Source organism: Salvelinus alpinus, chromosome 7 (genome assembly GCF_045679555.1).
Source record: "Salvelinus alpinus chromosome 7, SLU_Salpinus.1, whole genome shotgun sequence".
In the NCBI taxonomy this organism is placed as follows: Eukaryota; Metazoa; Chordata; class Actinopteri; order Salmoniformes; family Salmonidae; genus Salvelinus; species Salvelinus alpinus.
In genome coordinates, this window is record NC_092092.1 from 15,678,387 (window position 1) to 15,696,408 (window position 18,022).

An 18,022-nucleotide genomic window follows, 5' to 3' on the forward strand; every position below is an offset into this window, starting at 1 on the left:
AGTCCCTGACCAACATGGCCGACCTTCATACCATCACCAGAAGGTTCCGTTCTAGGATTCTCAATCCTAATTATATGGTTTGCAGTCACACAGACACTAGATACTATCGCAGATGGTGTTGCTGTCGGTTTGAACTGTTGCTGTTTCAGGTTGCTTTCAGTGTTTTTATTTATATATATATATATACGTATATATATATATATATATATATATATATATATATATATATATATATATATCAGCAAAAACAAACGTCTTCTCACTGTCAACTGCGTTTTTTTCCCAGCAAACTTAACATGTGTAAATATTTGTTATGAACATAACAAGATTCAACAACTGAGACATAAACTGAACAAGTTCCACAGACATGTGACTAACAGAAATTGAATAATGTGTCCCTGAACAAAGGGAGGGTCAAAATCAAAAGTAACAGTCAGTATCTGGTGTGGCCACCAGCTGCATTAAGTACTGCAGTGCATCTCCTGTTGCCGGTGATGTCTGGTGAGGACCTGCCGTACAACAGGCCTACAAGCCCTCAGTCCAGCCTCTCTCAGCCTATTGCGGACAGTCTGAGCACTGATGGAGAGATTGTGCGTTCCTGGTGTAACTCGGGCAGTTGTTGTTGCCATCCTGTACCTGTCCCGCAGGTGTGATGTTCAGATGTACCGATCCTGTGCAGGTGTTGTTACACGTGGTCTGCCACTGCAAGGATGATCAGCTGTCCGTCCTGTCTCCCTGTAGTGCTGTCTTAGGCATCTCACAGTATGGAGATTGCAATTTATTGCCCTGGCCACATCTGCAGTCCTCATGCTTCCTTGCAGCATGCCTAAGGCACGTTCACACAGATGAGCAGGGACCCTGGGCATCTTTCTTTTGGTGTTTTTGAGTCAGTAGAAAGGCCTCTTTAGTGTCCTAAGTTTTCATAACTGTGACCTTAATTGCCTACTGTCTGTAAGCTGTTAGTGTCTTAACGACCGTTCCACAGGTGCATGTTCATTAATTGTAAATGGTTCAATGAACAAGCATGGGAAACAGTGTCTAAACCCTTTACAATGAAGATCTGTGAAGTTAAATAGTAAAAATCCAATTATCTTTGAAAAACAGGGTCCTGAAAAAGGCTTTTTTTTTTTTTTTGCTGAGTCTATATATATTTTTTGATGTTCAGATGTTGCTTGGTTGTTGACCCTGAACTCTTTATCTTCCTCAGAGGTCATACACGTTGATAGTGGAAGCCTTGGACGCTAACAACGACACGAGTGGTGAGTAGCTCTGTGGGTGTGTTGGTGGTGGGGGGGGGGGGGGGTGCTGCTCCAGTGCAGGAATGTCTGTTATGCTACCTGGCCAATCAGCTAAGGTCAGTGTACAGTATGTTGGTGGGGGGGGGGGGGTGTGCTGCTGTATGGACACCTCCATGTCATTATGGTGATGTAGTTATGTAGCAGCATGTCTGTTTATCTGGAAGGGGGGGGGGGGGGGGGTGCTAAATATGATGGATACAGATCGTCCCCCCCCCCCCAAGCACGTGATAAATACTATGTGATTCAACCCCAAATTGATGGTATTCCCGGTTTAATACACAAGGGGGTGCTAAAATGCAAATAAATACAATTGGGTGTCATCAGAATTCTAAAAGAATTAACTCCAGTAATTAAAATAATTTTAAAGAGGCAGCTAGCTAAACATGCTAATGAGCGCAAAACATAAATAATATAATAGTAAAGACAGGCAATCCATAGCTACCGAATGTCAGTTTGGACATTTACAAGAGAAGGTGAATCAAAGAGGTGCCAATGAACAACGTTTTGGCGCATGCTTGTCTGCTGGCTCTGGAGCAGCGTGTGTACGCATTAGAAGGGACATGAATCTTCTCAAGATGGGACCAAGGTCAGCCATTTTGGTCAGGATAGTTGGTGAACCATGGTTTTCCAGTGCTCTGATAAGATATTGTGTAAAATAATGAATTTGAAGGACATGCCTGTCTCCCAAACTAATAATTAATTTCAGAATGTATTAAAAGGAGTTAAAGGGTGTTAAGGGTCAGGTTTATTTAAAAAAAAAAACTATTTAAAAAAAAACTAAATGGCTAACCAGCCATTTTTAGAGGAATTATTCCATTAATTTCTCAAATGAACTGCCAATATTTTTTTTTTTTTTTTTTACTGTTATTTTACCAGGTAAGTTGACTGAGAACACGTTCTCATTTGCAGCAACGACCTGGGGAATAGTTACAGGGGAGAGGAGGGGGATGAATGAGCCAATTGTAAACTGGGGATTATTAGGTGACCATGATGGTTGAGGGCCAGATTGGGAATTTAGCCAGGACACCGGGGTTAACACCCCTACTCTTACGATAAGTGCCATGGGATCTTTAATGACCTCAGAGAGTCAGGACACCCGTTTAACGTCCCATCCGAAAGACGGCACCCTACACAGAGCAGTGTCCCCAATCACTGCCCTGGGGCATTGGGATCTTTGTTTAGACCAGAGGAAAGAGTGCCTCCTACTGGCCCTCCAACACCACTTCCAGCAGCACCTGGTCTCCCATCCAGGGACTGACCAGGACCAACCCTGCTTAGCTTCAGAAGCAAGCCAGCAGTGGTATGCAGGGTGGTATGCTGCTATACCAACTTTCCAACTGATTTTCCAACTGATATACCAACTTTCCATTCAAACAATGCTGTCAATCCACAGCCATACACTGGCTGAAATCAGCTGATGACAGGACTTATACCAGTTGTAAATGTGATAAGTAGTATTATTGTATTATATAATAGCACTCACCTCTTTCCAAGAAAACAACAATTTAGACGTTGTTTACATAGATTGTAGAGGCTATTTATACAGATAATTGGTGTAAAACCTGTATAAACTTTATTTTTTATTTATGACTTTCAGGTTGACAATTATATTCCACAATTTCTGATTTCACATGCCTTTTATTTTCCTGCATAAAGGAATAATAATAGTATAATCTAGGTTTTTACTTCTGGAGGAAAATACCTCTACAGGATTTCTCCCTGACCAAGATGGCTTCCATTTTCACTCCATTCTGGAACTTTTAGGGTTAATGACACTGCTCCTCTAGGAATTTAATAGGCTCCCTATGGTGTACACTATATGGGGTCGCTAGGGTAACGGCCTGCCCGTCTGCTCGGGGGAGAGAGGGGAGGAGAGGTAAAACAATAAATAAAAAACGCAAGGAAATCTAAATGCAGTGGCAGCTGTACTCATCCAAAACGCTTTAACTTCTCAAACACGGCAGAAATATGACACCATAGGATGCCCAGTCTCCTTATTAATTCAGCCAGTTACTGAGATAACTAGAAGGGAAGGGGTCTGACACCATAGGATGCCCAGTCTCCTTATTAATTCAGCCAGTTACTGAGATAACTAGCAAGTGAAACCAAAGACACAGTTGAACTCAGCTGCTCCCTCTTTCTCATGTTGTTATTTACAAACCAACACGCGACAGACTGTTCTGAGAAACTACGGTAAGCGTCATAATGTGACGGGTGAAATGAAGAACGAAATCTGCTTTGTCTCCTAACGTATTGTACAAGTTGACTGTTAGGTTAGTAACTTAAAAAGTAGATTCAAATATTACAATTTATTGAATCGTTTCAAAGGTGTTAAAAACAATCCCGTGGCAATTCCCAAATACCCCGCTATACGGTATAATCCCCGACACGGTACAGTGTGAGGCATTTCCAAATACCCCGCTATACGGTATAATCCCCGACACGGTACAGTGGGAGATTCCCAAATACCCCGCTATACGGTATAATCCCCGACACGGTACAGTGGGAGATTGTGCAGTAGTGTCCGTGTGTTGGTTTACGTTTCAGATCACCCTGTCTACATTTCATCACAGTTATGTAGCACCATGTTGACTGTCTGGGTTGGCATTTGTGTGAGACATTACAGTGTTGGGTTGGATCCTGTGTGGTCACTAGTTGGCTGTTGGGAATAGGTCACTAGTTGGCTGTTGGGAATAGGTCACTGGTTGGCTGTTGGGAATAGGTCACTTGTTGGCTGTTGGGAATAGGTCACTAGTTGGCTGTTGGGAATAGGTCACTGGTTGGCTGTTGGGAATAGGTCACTAGTTGGCTGTTGGGAATAGGTCACTGGTTGGCTGTTGGGAATAGGTCACTAGTTGGCTGTTGGGAATAGGTCACTAGTTGGCTGTTGGGAATAGGTCACTAGTTGGCTGTTGGGAATAGGTCACTAGTTGGCTGTTGGGAATAGGTCGCTAGTTGGCTGTTGGGAATAGGTCACTAGTTGGCTGTTGGGAATAGGTCACTAGTTGGCTGTTGGGAATAGGTCACTAGTTGGCTGTTGGGAATAGGTCACTGGTTGGCTGTTGGGAATAGGTCACTAGTTGGCTGTTGGGAATAGGTCGCTAGCTGGCTGTTGGGAATAGGTCACTGGTTGGCTGTTGGGAATAGGTCACTGGTTGGCTGTTGGGAATAGGTCACTGGTTGGCTGTTGGGAATAGGTCACTGGTTGGCTGTTGGGAATAGGTCACTGGTTGGCTGTTGGGAATAGGTCACTGGTTGGCTGTTGGGAATAGGTCACTAGTTGGCTGTTGGGAATAGGTCGCTAGTTGGCTGTTGGGAATAGGTCGCTAGTTGGCTGTTGGGAATAGGTCACTAGCTGGCTGTTGAATAGGTCACTGGCTGGCTGTTGAATAGGTCACTAGTTGGCTGTTGGGATTAGGTCGCTAGCTGGCTGTTGGGAATAGGTCGCTAGTTGGCTGTTGGGAATAGGTCGCTGGTTGGCTGTTGGGAATAGGTCACTGGTTGGCTGTTGGGAATAGGTCACTAGTTGTCATTAAAAGCAAAGTCATGTCAACATGATACTCACACATTGATACTCACACAAGTGTCTGTCGCTGTTAGGCTATGCTGTGGTTCTGGTGGATACCTGCTGGTTTGGTTGGTTGGAGGTGAAAGGTTATGTTAGCAGCATTCTGATGACCCCTGACCCCAGCTAGAGAGCAGCGCTGGCTGTGTTGGCTGTGTTGGCTGTGTTGGCTGTCCTGGCTGTGTTGGCTGTCCTGGCTGTGTTGGCTGTCCTGGCTGTGTTGTCTGTCCTGGCTGTCCTGGCTGTGTTGGCTGTGTTGGCTGTCCTGGCTGTGTTGGCTGTGTTGGCTGTGCCGGCTGTGCCGGCTGTGCTTACCTGCTGGAAGTTGCTCAGTAGAAGAGTTACTTAGAGGAGTTTCCCCGTTCCATTATTTTAGTTTGTTAGCCTAATGCCTGCAGGTCTGTTTGAGGTTGTTAGCCTAATGCCTGCAGGTCTGTTTGAGGTTGTTAGCCTAATGCCTGCAGGTCTGTTTGAGGTTGTTAGCCTAATGCCTGCAGGTCTGTTTGAGGTCAGGGTCTCGCTGTTTCTGCTTTACCATCGTTCCGCAGAAACCTATTAGGGTTTTGCTGTGAAAAGACTGCTGAATATACACACAGCATGCTGGGTTAGTGTCCCTCGGTATACACACTGCATGCTGGGTTAGTGTCCCTCGATATACACACAGCATGCTGGGTTAGTGTCCCTCGGTATACACACAGCATGCTGGGTTAGTGTCCCTCGATATACACACAGCATGCTGGGTTAGTGTCCCTCGGTATACACACAGCATGCTGGGTTAGTGTCCCTCGGTATACACACAGCATGCTGGGTTAGTGTCCCTCGGTATACACACTGCATGCTGGGTTAGTGTCCCTCGATATACACACAGCATGCTGGGTTAGTGTCCCTCGGTATACACACAGCATGCTGGGTTAGTGTCCCTCGATATACAGACAGCATGCTGGGTTAGTGTCCCTCGGTATACACACAGCATGCTGGGTTAGTGTCCCTGGATATACACACAGCATGCTGGGTTAGTGTCCCTCGATATACTCACTGCATGCTGGGTTAGTGTCCCTCGGTATACACACAGCATGCTGGGTTAGTGTCCCTCGGTATACACACTAGAGGTCGACCGATTATGATTTTTCAACACCGATACCGGTACCGATTTATTGGAGGACCAAAAAAGCCGAAACCGATTAATCGGCCGATTTTGTAATTTATTTATTTGTAATAATGACAATTACAACAATACTGAATGAACACTTATTTTAACTTAATATAATACATCAATAAAGTCAATTTAGCCTGAAATAAATAATGAAACATGTTCAATTTGGTTTAAATAATGCAAAAACAAAGTGTTGGAGAAGAAAGTAAAAGTGCAATATGTGCCATGTAAGAGCGTTGGACTAGTTAACCGTAAGGTTGCAAGATTGAATCCCCGAGCTGACAAGGTAAAAATCTGTTGTTCTGCCCCTGAACAAGGCAGTTAACCCACTGTTCCCCGGTAGGCCGTCATTGAAAATAAGAATTTGTTCTTAACTGACTTGCCTAGTTAAATAAAGATTTAAATAAAGGTGTAAATAAAATCAAAATATATATATATACGTCCAAAATTACCGATTTACGATTGTTATGAAAACTTGAAATCGGCCATTCCGATAAATCGGTCGACCTCTAATACACACTGCATGCTGGGTTAGTGTCCCTGAGTTAATACAATCTTGGTAAGTCTCTCTAAGAGCTTTGCACACCTGGATTGTATAATATTTTCACATGTATTATTTTTTAAATTCTTCGAGTCCTGTCAAGGTGGTTGTTGATTGATGTCAGAGGTTCATGTCTTTACATTTTAAGTCAGAACTGTAACTAGGTCACTCTGGAATTTTAAGCAACTCCAGTGTATGTTTGGCCTTGTGTTTTAGGTTGCTGTCCTGCTGAAAGGTGCATTAATCTCTGTCTCTGGTGTATGGCAGACTGAAACAGATTTTCCTCTAGGGTTTTGTCTGTGCTTAGCTGTTGTCGATTTTAGATTTTTTTCTCCTAAAAAACTCCCTATTCCTTGCCAATGACAAGCATACCCAAAACATGATTCAGCAACCACCAAGCTTGAAGAGTGGTACTCATTGTTGTTTTGGATTTGCCCCAAACATAACTCTTTGTATTCAATACATATAGTTTACATTAGTTTCTTAGCAACATTTTTAGCAAATACAACATCATTACACCACTACATATCTACAATACAACATGTATAATACCACCATACAACAATATTATAATATATGTGTGTGTGTGTGTGTGTGTGTGTGTGTGTGTAGAGAGTGTGTGTAGTGTGCTAGTGTTTGTGTGTGTATGTCTGTCTCTCTCTGGGTCAGTCTGTGTATACATTTTAAAGTGAAAAATCTGAGTCTCGGTGTAATTCCGTTACCAAGTATTTGCACAGAAAATACTTGTGTAAAAGCTTGACTTTTGGCAGGTTTTTCTTTCTGTGTGTCTGTGTGTGTGTGACTTAACTCTTGACTTGTCTTGTTTGTAGCCTGTGTGTACAAACAAGTGTGTCTGTGTGGGAGAGTGGCCTGTGTGTGAGAAGGACAGAGTACAGTGTGTCTGTGTGGGAGAAGGACAGAGTACAGTGTGTGAAGTAGGAGAAAGTGCTGAGTGTTGGTTGGCAGGAGTCCTGGCTGGATGTGACTGTGGTTTCTGGTGTCAGTCTCACTCTGTAATTACTGGTGGTGGCGAGTGTGGCTTTGTCCCCAGTCGGGGGGGGGGGGGGGGGGGGCAGTGGGAGGGCAGTGTATGAGAGCAACCAGGATGTGGCAGAGAGAGATGTTATGATGCCAGTCATATATTATAAACCTGAGAGAAAGAAATATACTCTGTGTATATGTGTATATATGTATATATATAGTCCTCCCTGATGAAGGCCATGCAGCCGAAACGCGTCAGTTTTTATAAACGTTGTTTCTAATGAACATGCCGTACTAATAAAGGCATTTTAATTAATTATATGAAGAGTATCTTGGTCCTCCTTTTTTTAAAAATATATATATGGTTTATTTTATTTATTTATATATATATATATATATATATATATATATACAGTGGGGAGAACAAGTATTTGATACACTGACAATTTTGCAGGTTTTCCTACTTACAAAGCATGTAGAGGTCTGTCATTTTTTATCATAGGTACACTTCAACTGTGAGAGAAGGAATCTAAAACAAAAATCCAGAAAATCACATTGTATGATTTTTAATTAATTAATTTGCATTTTATTGCATGACATAAGTATTTGATACATCAGAAAAGCAGAACTGAATATTTGGTACAGAAACCTTAGTTTGCAATTACAGAGATCATACGTTTCCTGTAGTTCTTGACCAGGTTTGCACACACTGCAGCAGGGATTTTGGCCCACTCCTCCATACAGACCTTCTCCAGATCCTTCAGGTTTCGGGGCTGTCGCTGGGCAATACGGACTTTCGGCTCCCTCCAAAGATTTTCTATTGGGTTCAGGTCTGGAGACTGGCTAGGCCACTCCAGGACCTTGAGATGCTTCTTACGGAGCCACTCCTTAGTTGCCCTGGCTGTGTGTTTCGTGTCGTTGTCATGCTGGAAGACCCAGCCACGACCCATCTTCAATGCTCTTACTGAGGGAAGGAGGTTGTTGGTCAAGATCTCGCGATACATGGCCCCATCCATCCTCCCTTCAATACGGTGCAGTCGTCCTGTCCCCTTTGCAGAAAAGCATCCCCAAAGAATGATGTTTCCACCTCCATGCTTCACGGTTGGGATGGTGTTCTTGGGGTTGTACTCATCCTTCTATTCCTCCAAACACGGCGAGTGGAGTTTAGAGCAAAAAGCTCTATTTTTGTCTCATCAGACCACATGACCTTCTCCCATTCCTCCTCTGGATCATCCAGATGGTCATTGGCAAACTTCAGACGGGCCTGGACATGCGCTGGCTTGAGCAGGGGGACCTTGCGTGCGCTGCAGGATTTTAATCCATGACGGCGTAGTGTGTTACTAATGGTTTTCTTTGAGACTGTGGTCCCAGCTCTCTTCAGGTCATTGACCAGGTCCTGCCGTGTAGTTCTGGGCTGATCCCTCACATTCCTCATGATCATTGATGCCCCACGAGGTGAGATCTTGCATGGAGCCCCAGACCGAGGGTGATTGACCCTCATCTTGAACTTCTTCCATTTTCTAATAATTGTGCCAACAGTTGTTGCCTTCTCACCAAGCTGCTTGGCTATTGTCCTGTAGCCCATCCCAGCCTTGTACAGGTCTACAATTTATCCCTGATGTCCTTACACAGCTCTCTGGTCTTGGCCATTGTGGAGAGGTTGGAGTCTGTTTGATTGAGTGTGTGGACAGGTGTCTTTTATACAGGTAACGAGTTCAAACAGGTGCAGTTAATACAGGTAATGAGTGGAGAACAGGAGGGCTTCTTAAAGAAAAACTAACAGGTCTGTGAGAGCCGGAATTCTTACTGGTTGGTAGGTGATCAAATACTTATGTCATGCAATAAAATGCAAATTAATTACTTAAAAATCATACAATGTGATTTTCTGGATTTTTGTTTTAGATTCCGTCTCTCACAGTTGAAGTGTACCTATGATAAAAATGACAGACCTCTACATGCTTTGTAAGTAGGAAAACCTGCAAAATCGGCAGTGTATCAAATACTTGTTCTCCCCACTGTATATATATATATATGGTTGTTTTATTTATTTATTTATATATATATGGTTGTTTATTTATATATATACAGTGGGGGGAACAAGTATTTGATACACTGCCGATTTTGCCGGTTTTCCTACTTACAAAGCATGTAGAGGTCTGTAATTTTTATCATAGATACACTTCAACTGTGAGAGACGGAATGTAAAACAAAAATCCAGAAAATCATATTGTATGATTTTTAAGTAATTAATTTGCATTTTATTGCATGACATAAGTATTTGATCACCTACCAACCAGTAAGAATTCCGGCTCTCACAGACCTGTTAGTTTTTCTTTAAGAAGCCCTCCTGTTCCCCACTCATTACCTGTATTAACTGTACCTGTTTGAACGCGTTACCTGTATAAAAGACACCTGTCCACACACTCAATCAAACAGACTCCAACCTCTCCACAATGGCTAAGACCAGAGAGCTGTGTAAGGACATCAGGGATAAAATTGTAGACCTGCACAAGGCTGGGATGGGCTACAGGACAATAGGCAAGCAGCTTGGTGAGAAGGCAACAACTGTTGGCGCAATTATTAGAAAATGGAAGAAGTTCAGATGACAGTCAATCACCCTCGGTCTGGGGCTCCATGCAAGATCTCACCTCGTGGGGCATCAATGATCATGAGGAAGGTGAGGGATCAACCCAGAACTACACGGCAGGACCTGGTCAATGACCTGAAGAGAGCTGGGACCACAGTCTCAAAGAAAACCGTTAGTAACACACTACGCCGTCATGGATTAAAATCCTGCATCGCACGCAAGGTCCCCCTGCTCAAGCCAGCGCATGTCCAGGCCCGTCTGAAGTTTGCCAATGACCATCTGGATGATCCGGAGGAGGAATGGGAGAAGGTCATGTGGTCTGATGAGACAAAAATAGAGCTTTTTGGTCTAAACTTCACTCGCTGTGTTTGGAGGAAGAACAAGGATGAGTACAACCACAAGAACACCATCCCAACCGTGAAGCATGGAGGTGGAAACATCATTCTTTGGGGATGCTTTTCTGCAAAGGGGACAGGACGACTGCACCGTATTGAGTGGAGGATGGATGGGGCCATGTATCGCGAGATCTTGGCCAACAACCTCCTTCCCTCAGTAAGAGCATTGAAGATGGGTCGTGGCTGGGTCTTCCAGCATGACAACGACCCGAAACACACAGCCAGGGCAACTAAGGAGTGGCATCTCAAGGTCCTGGCGTGGCCTAGCCAGTCTCCAGACCTGAACCCAATAGAAAATCTTTGGAGGGAGCTGAAAGTCCGTATTGCCCAGCGACAGCACCGAAACCTGAAGGATCTGGAGAAGGTCTGTATGGAGGAGTGGGCCAAAATCCCTGCTGCAGTGTGTGTGCAAACCTGGTCAAGAACTACAGGAGACGTATGATCTCTGTAATTGCAAACAAAGGTTTCTGTACCAAATATTAAGTTCTGCTTTTCTGATGTATCAAATACTTATGTCATGCAATAAAATGCAAATGAATTACTTAAAAATCATACAATGTGATTTTCTGGATTTTTGTTTTAGATTCCGTCTCTCACAGTTGAAGTGTACCTATGATAAAAATTACAGACCTCTACATGCTTTGTAAGTAGGAAAACCTGCAAAATCGGCAGTGTATCAAATACTTGTTCTCCCATGCTTTTGCTATGTGTTGAGGGAGAAGGAAGGAAGAGCACGAGAAAGGTGATAGGCCTAAACCTCTCTGACAGTTCAACATTCCCTCTTGTCTGATAGGCCTAAACCTCTGTGACAGTTCAGCATTCCCTCTTGTCTGATAGGCCTAAACCTCTGTGACAGTTCAGCATTCCCTCTTGTCTGATAGGCCTAAACCTCTGTGACAGTTCAGCATTCCCTCTTGTCTGATAGGCCTAAACCTCTGTGACAGTTCAGCATTCCCTCTTGTCTGATAGGCCTAAACCTCTGTGACAGTTCAGCATTCCCTCTTGTCTGATAGGCCTAAACCTCTGTGACAGTTCAGCATTCCCTCTTGTCTGATAGGCCTAAACCTCTGTGACAGTTCAGCATTCCCTCTTGTCTGATAGGCCTAAACCTCTGTGACAGTTCAGCATTCCCTCTTGTCTGATAGGCCTAAACCTCTGTGACAGTTCAGCATTCCCTCTTGTCTGATAGGCCTAAACCTCTGTGACAGTTCAGCATTCCCTCTTGTCTGATAGGCCTAAACCTTTAATTTCTGAAGTGTTACGTGTCAAGCTTTGATATCGGCTAAAAACAAACAATATAATGATAAATTATCAGGCTTCCGTTATTTTGTACAAAATTGCGCAAAAAAAACCCATCTTGGTGCGTTTTGGGAGACCATTTAGCTCTGGAGCCTGCAGTCTTGCTGGCTTGGCTGAAGTGGCTATCGGAGGATGTAATTAGCTCTTACACTCGGGCCATTTTCAGTTTTGGGACACTAGTGCAAATGGAGGGGCGAAGGAGGAGGGTGATTGGCTGAATCCCAGATCTGTTTTCTCCTAGATTTTTCCTGTCTGTCTGTTTTAAAAACCCCAACGTGATTTTCCTGTGTGGTTCAGAGAGGACCTCTGGACCTTTCTAAATGTTGTTACAGCCTGAATTTTACAATGATTCAATGGAGATTTTATGTTAATGGTCTACAAACAATACCGCGTAATGTGAAATTAGAATTATGTTTTTAATTTGTTTCTCCAGTTAATAAAAAGAATGAAAAGCTGAAACGTCTTTAGTCAATAAGTATTCAACCCCTTTGTAATGGCGATGCCTAAATAAGTTCAGCAGTAAACATTTGCTTAACAAGTCACCTAAGTTGCATGGACTCACTCTGTGTGCAATAATAGTGTTTAACATGATTTTTGAATGACTACCTCATCTCTGTTCCCCACACATACAATTACATATAAGGTCCCTCAGTCAAGTAGAGCATTTCAGACACAAAGACCAGGGAGGTTTTCCAATGCCTCCTAAAGGGCACCTATTGGTAGATGGGTCAAAATAACAATAAAAAGCAGACATTGAATATCCCTTTGATCACGGTGAAGTTATTCATTACACTTTGGATGGTGTATCAATACACCCAGTCACTACAAAGATACTCAGTTGCCAGAGAGGAAGGAAACCGCTCAGGGATTTCACCATGAGGCCAATGGTGACTTTACAAAACAGTTACAGAGTTTAATGGCTGTGACAGGAGAAAACTGAGGATGGATCAACAACATTGTAGTTACTCCACAATACTAACCTAAATGACAGAGTGAAAAGATGGAAGCCTGTACAGAATCAAAATATTCCAAAACATGAATCCTATTTGCAATAAGGCACTAAAATATAATTGAAAATAAATAAACTTCATGCAAACACAACACTTTACTGACTAAATCTCTTCATATTTTCAAGCATGGTGGCTGCATCATGTTATGGGTATGCTTGTCATCGGCAAGACAATCTGTGGCAATATTTTTAGAAAATGGCTGTCCTAGCAATAATCTACAACCAACGTGACAGAGCTTGAAGAATAAAAAATAAAAATAAATCCCAAATATTGGACAATCCAGGTGTGCAAAGCTCTTAGACTTCTCCAGAAAGACTCACAGCTGGAATCGCTTTCAAAGGTGATTCTAACATGTATTGACTCAAGGGTGTGAATACTTATGTAAATGAGACATTTCTGTATTTCATTTTCAATAAATTTGCATGTTTTCACTTGGCATTATGGGGTACGGTTTGTTGATGGGCAAAATTATGTATTTAAAAAAAAATCCCTTTTGAATTCAAGCTGTAACCTGACACAATGTGGAACAAATCAAGGGGTATGAATACTTTCTGAATGTACTGTATATTGTAAGAGCAGTTTGAAAAGACTGCCATTACAGCCCGTTTTGGAGTTTTGGCCTGCCTGGTGACGTCACCAGGCGGTAAATTAGTTAATAGACCAATAACAAACACAAACCTCTCTGCCAACAACAGTTCGTTTTCAGTTTCCCCCTCCCCACTCAGACCACTCACAGACAGTCCTAGATAAATTATTGCTTGAGAAATCGCTTTTTTGCTAAGAACCTATTTTTGTTTCATTGACAACTTTTTAAAATTGAAAACAATCACAGTTAAGGTGCTTAATTGTTACCCAGAAATTATATTGAAATAAAAACTGCTCTATTGGACCTTTAAATTACACAGAAATGTGATTAACTACAAACTCACTCTGCTTGGGACTGTTTGTGTTATTCTGTTTGGGACAGTCAGAAACTTGTTGAGCTCTGAATCCTCCAAACACATTATTATACTACCAATTATAGAACAGGCATTCACCAGTGCATTTAGCTTCTCATAAGACGTGCTACGTCTACATAGACCAGATTGTTTGTTTAAAATACCAATCAAATAATTGCGAGATGAATGCTTATTCTGCTCCACTAGAAGCTGAAATGAAGTCAGGAATTGTCTGACATATCAGGGAGGTAACAATTCTGTTTGTACACTTGTTTACATGGATATGCTTCTTAATAAAAACCTCTTTTATAAATATTAATCAACAAATGAAGAAATGTGAGGTTGGAGAGGATCTTTCACACAACATTAACTGAGTCAAAATAAAGATATTTGCAGATAGGGCGGTGGCGGTCATGACATTTAGTCAGCCAGTGATTGTCGTGCAAATAACTGCCGGTCTCACGGTAATTTACCAATAATTACCATTTAGAATAATACATAATAATTAACATATGCACGTTTAGAATCTCCTGGCTTTCACGCATAGCCACTGATACGGACCTTTTGTAACATCTCCATGTTAACAAAGTGTTAATAAATACATATAGTATAGCCTACACCTTCACAATAAATACATTTATACACTTTATTTTATACATTCTAAGGCTGCATAATGCCACTCTAATAATGATTTAGAATAAAGCCATGAGCTGTTTCTTGCTGCACACACTTCATCAGTCTCTCATTCACTATTTGACAAGCACTTGATAATATTCTCACCCATCGGACTATTCTTAATTTAATCTGATTTTAACATATACAACCGTAGGTCTATAGCCTTTCTTATTGGCACCAGCAGAGAGCATCAGCCATATACCTGCTGAGTGGTCCTGCACATATTCACTATTTGTCATTGTGGGGTCAGTGCTACTAGTTTCCTCCTCCAGTTTAGATGGACATTGGTCTATTATTTGGACAACATATTATTTTAGTGTCTCTCCTTCTCATTGGTCTATTATATTGACAACATAAACTCAGCAAATAAAGAAACGTCCCTTTTTCAGGACCCTGTCTTTCAAAGATAATTCGTAAAAATCCAAATAACTTCACAGATCTTCATTGTAAAGGGTTTAAACACGGTTTCCCATGCTTGTTCAATGAACCATAAACAATTAATGAACATGCACCTGTGGAACGGTCATTAAGACACTAACAGCTTACGGACGGTAGGCAATTAAGGTCACAGTTATGAAAACTTAGGACACTAAAGCGTTATTTCTACTGACTCTGAAAAACACCAAAAGAAAGATGCCCAGGGTCCCTGCTCATCTGCATGAACATGCCTTAGGCATGCTGCAAGGAGGCATGAGGACTGCAGATGGGGCCAGGGCAATAAATTGCAATCTCCATACTGTGAGATGCCTAAGACAGCACTACAGGGAGACAGGACGGACAGCTGATCATCCTTGCAGTGGCAGACCACGTGTAACAACACCTGCACAGGATCGGTACATCTGAACATCACACCTGCGGGACAGGTACAGGATGGAAACAACAACTGCCCGAGTTACACCAGGAACGCACAATCTCTCCATCAGTGCTCAGACTGTCCGCAATAGGCTGAGAGAGGCTGGACTGAGGGCTTGTAGGCCTGTTGTACGGCAGGTCCTCACCAGACATCACCGGCAACAACGTCGCCTAGGGGCATAAACCCACCGTCGCTGGACCAGACAGGACCCCTCCTTTGTTCAGGGACACATTATTCCATTTCTGTTAGTCACATGTCTGTGGAACTTGTTCAGTTTATGTCTCAGTTGTTTGAATCTTGTTATGTTCATACAAATATTTACACATGTTCAGTTTGCTGAAAATAAACACAGTTGACAGTGAGAGGACGTTTCATTTTTTGCTAAGTTTTTCATATTAGTGTTTCTCCTCATTGGTCTATTATATTGACAACATCATAGTGTCTCCTCATTGGTCTATTATATTGACAACATCATAGTGTCTCCCCTTCTCATTGGTCTATTATATGGACAACGTAGTTTTTATTGGTCTGTTTTTCAGTGTCAGCAGAGTAGGCCACCCTGTCATTTGTTGTATCAAAAAAAAGATTCTGTTAATGTCTCCAGTCATATAAAGTGTAGTAGACTTGCATGAAATGTGTTTATAAAAGTTCCCCCCAAAATGTATAGTATGGGCAGGCTTAAGCTACGGGCAACAAACACAAATGCATTTTATCGATGGCAATTGGACAGAAATACCGTGAAGAGATCCTTAGGCCCATTGGGTATTATGGGTATTATGACTCATACTGGGGTACGCTCAGACATGCATTCAACAGTCTTTATAACAGTGATTCTGTCTTTCTCGTAAGGAAAGTAACCTGTTAAACTATATATTCTAACTGGTTGTATATCTATGACCCATTAGGTGGTGATGGCCAGGTGATTGAGAAGGCGTCCCACTCCGGGATGATCAACCCCAGTCATCAGTGGCAGAAGCTCAGCCACAACGGTCCTATTGGTCAGTTTGACTATCGGATCCGGGTCAGCTGTGACGAACACTACTATGGCTTCGGATGCAACAAGTTCTGCCGACCCCGAGACGAGTTCTTCGGACATTACACCTGCGACTACAACGGGAACAAGACCTGTCTGGAGGGCTGGTCTGGACTAGAGTGTAACACACGTATGTAAACACGGACTACTTCCTGCTAACCTCTTGAGATCCCTTCAGGGGAGGTTTTAACCGAAAAAGGGTCTTCTTCTGGTTAAATGGATAAAACACATGTACGCTGGGAGAGAGACGGAGAGAGGAAGATGAACAGGGACAGTTTGTCTGTGTGCCTGGAGGCTATAGAATGATGATGATGATGGTACTGATTTTTTTCGGGTGTTGGACAAAGGGGAATACAAGGCTATGAAAACACTAGGATGGATGTTCAGGTTGCTGATTAACTTCCTATCTTTTGTTCTTGCGTGTATCAAATGTCAATAGACATTAGGTGCCAAACAGCCAACAAACGTCACTTAATAAACAGGCATTTAGTGACGCTTGTACTAATTCGTGCTTTCTTCCTCTCCCTTACCCCCACGCTTCGCTCAACGCCCTCCACCCCTCCAACACCTCTCCCTCCTCCTCCTCCCTCTATCCCTCCTCCTCCTCCCTCTATCCCTCCACCTCCTCCCTCTATCCCTCCACCTCCTCCCTCCTCCTCCTCCCTCTATCCCTCCTCCTCCTCCCTCTATCCCTCCACCTCCTCCCTCTATCCCTCCACCCCTCCAACATCCCTCCCTCCCTCCCTCCCTCCCTCTATCCCTCCACCCCTCCCTCCCTCCCTCTATCCCTCCCTCCCTCCCTCTGTCCCTCCCTCCCTCCCCTCCAGCTATCTGCCGGCAGGGCTGCAGTACAGAACATGGACACTGCAAAGAGCCAGATGACTGCAAGTAAGTGTCTCTTTCCTCCCCTCTTTTCTCTCCACCCCTCCAACACCTCTCCCTCTCCCACCTCCTCCTCCCTCCCTCCCTCTTTCCTCCCCTCTATCCCTCCACCCCTCCAACACCTCTCCCACCTCCTCCTCCCTCCCTCCCTCTTTCCTCCCCTCTTTTCTCTCCACCCCTCCAACACCTCTCCCTCTCCCACCTCCTCCTCCCTCCCTCCCTCTTTCCTCCCCTCTTTTCTCTCCACGACTAACTGGAATCTGCTTTTCCTTTTCAATGTCTGCCATGATATTTATGCGATCATGATTTATTACTTGACAAACAGCATTTTATCATGTGCTATGCAGCTTAAGCCCCATGTCCCTGGTATTGGAGTGGAGCTGTGTTCTAGCTGGCTATAGGGTCTGAGGGAGTGGAGCTGTGTTCTAGCTGGCTATAGGGTCTGAGGGAGTGGAGCTGTGTTCTAGCTGGCTATAGGGTCTGATGGAGTGGAGCTGTGTTCTAGCTGGCTATAGGGTCTGAGGGAGTGGAGCTGTGTTCTAGCTGGCTATAGGGTCTGAGGGAGTGGAGCTGTGTTCTAGCTGGCTATAAAATGCAATAGGGGTTACTTGAGGGAGGGATGGGGGAGAGGGAGGGATGGATGATTGGGACGGATGGAGGGATGGGGGTAGAGGGAGGGAGGGACATATGATTGGGATGGGGGGGAGAGGGAAAGAGGGACGGATGGGGGGCAGGGAGGGATGGAGGGATGAGGGGAGAGGGAGGGAGGGATGGAGGGATGAGGGGAGAGGGAGGGAGGGATGGAGGGATGG

At 43.5% G+C, this 18,022-nt stretch overlaps 1 protein-coding gene across 1 annotated transcript in view; it reads left to right on the top strand.

Moving 5' to 3' along the window:
* LOC139580533 (protein jagged-1b-like) overlaps positions 1–18,022 on the top strand; it is a 173,087-nt gene that overhangs the window by 21,027 nt on the left and 134,038 nt on the right. The window contains exons 3-5 of the mRNA XM_071409310.1: positions 1,208–1,259; positions 16,201–16,458; positions 17,156–17,216. Coding sequence (XP_071265411.1) covers positions 1,208–1,259; positions 16,201–16,458; positions 17,156–17,216 — 371 coding nt within the window. The remainder of the gene's footprint in view (positions 1–1,207; positions 1,260–16,200; positions 16,459–17,155; positions 17,217–18,022) is intronic.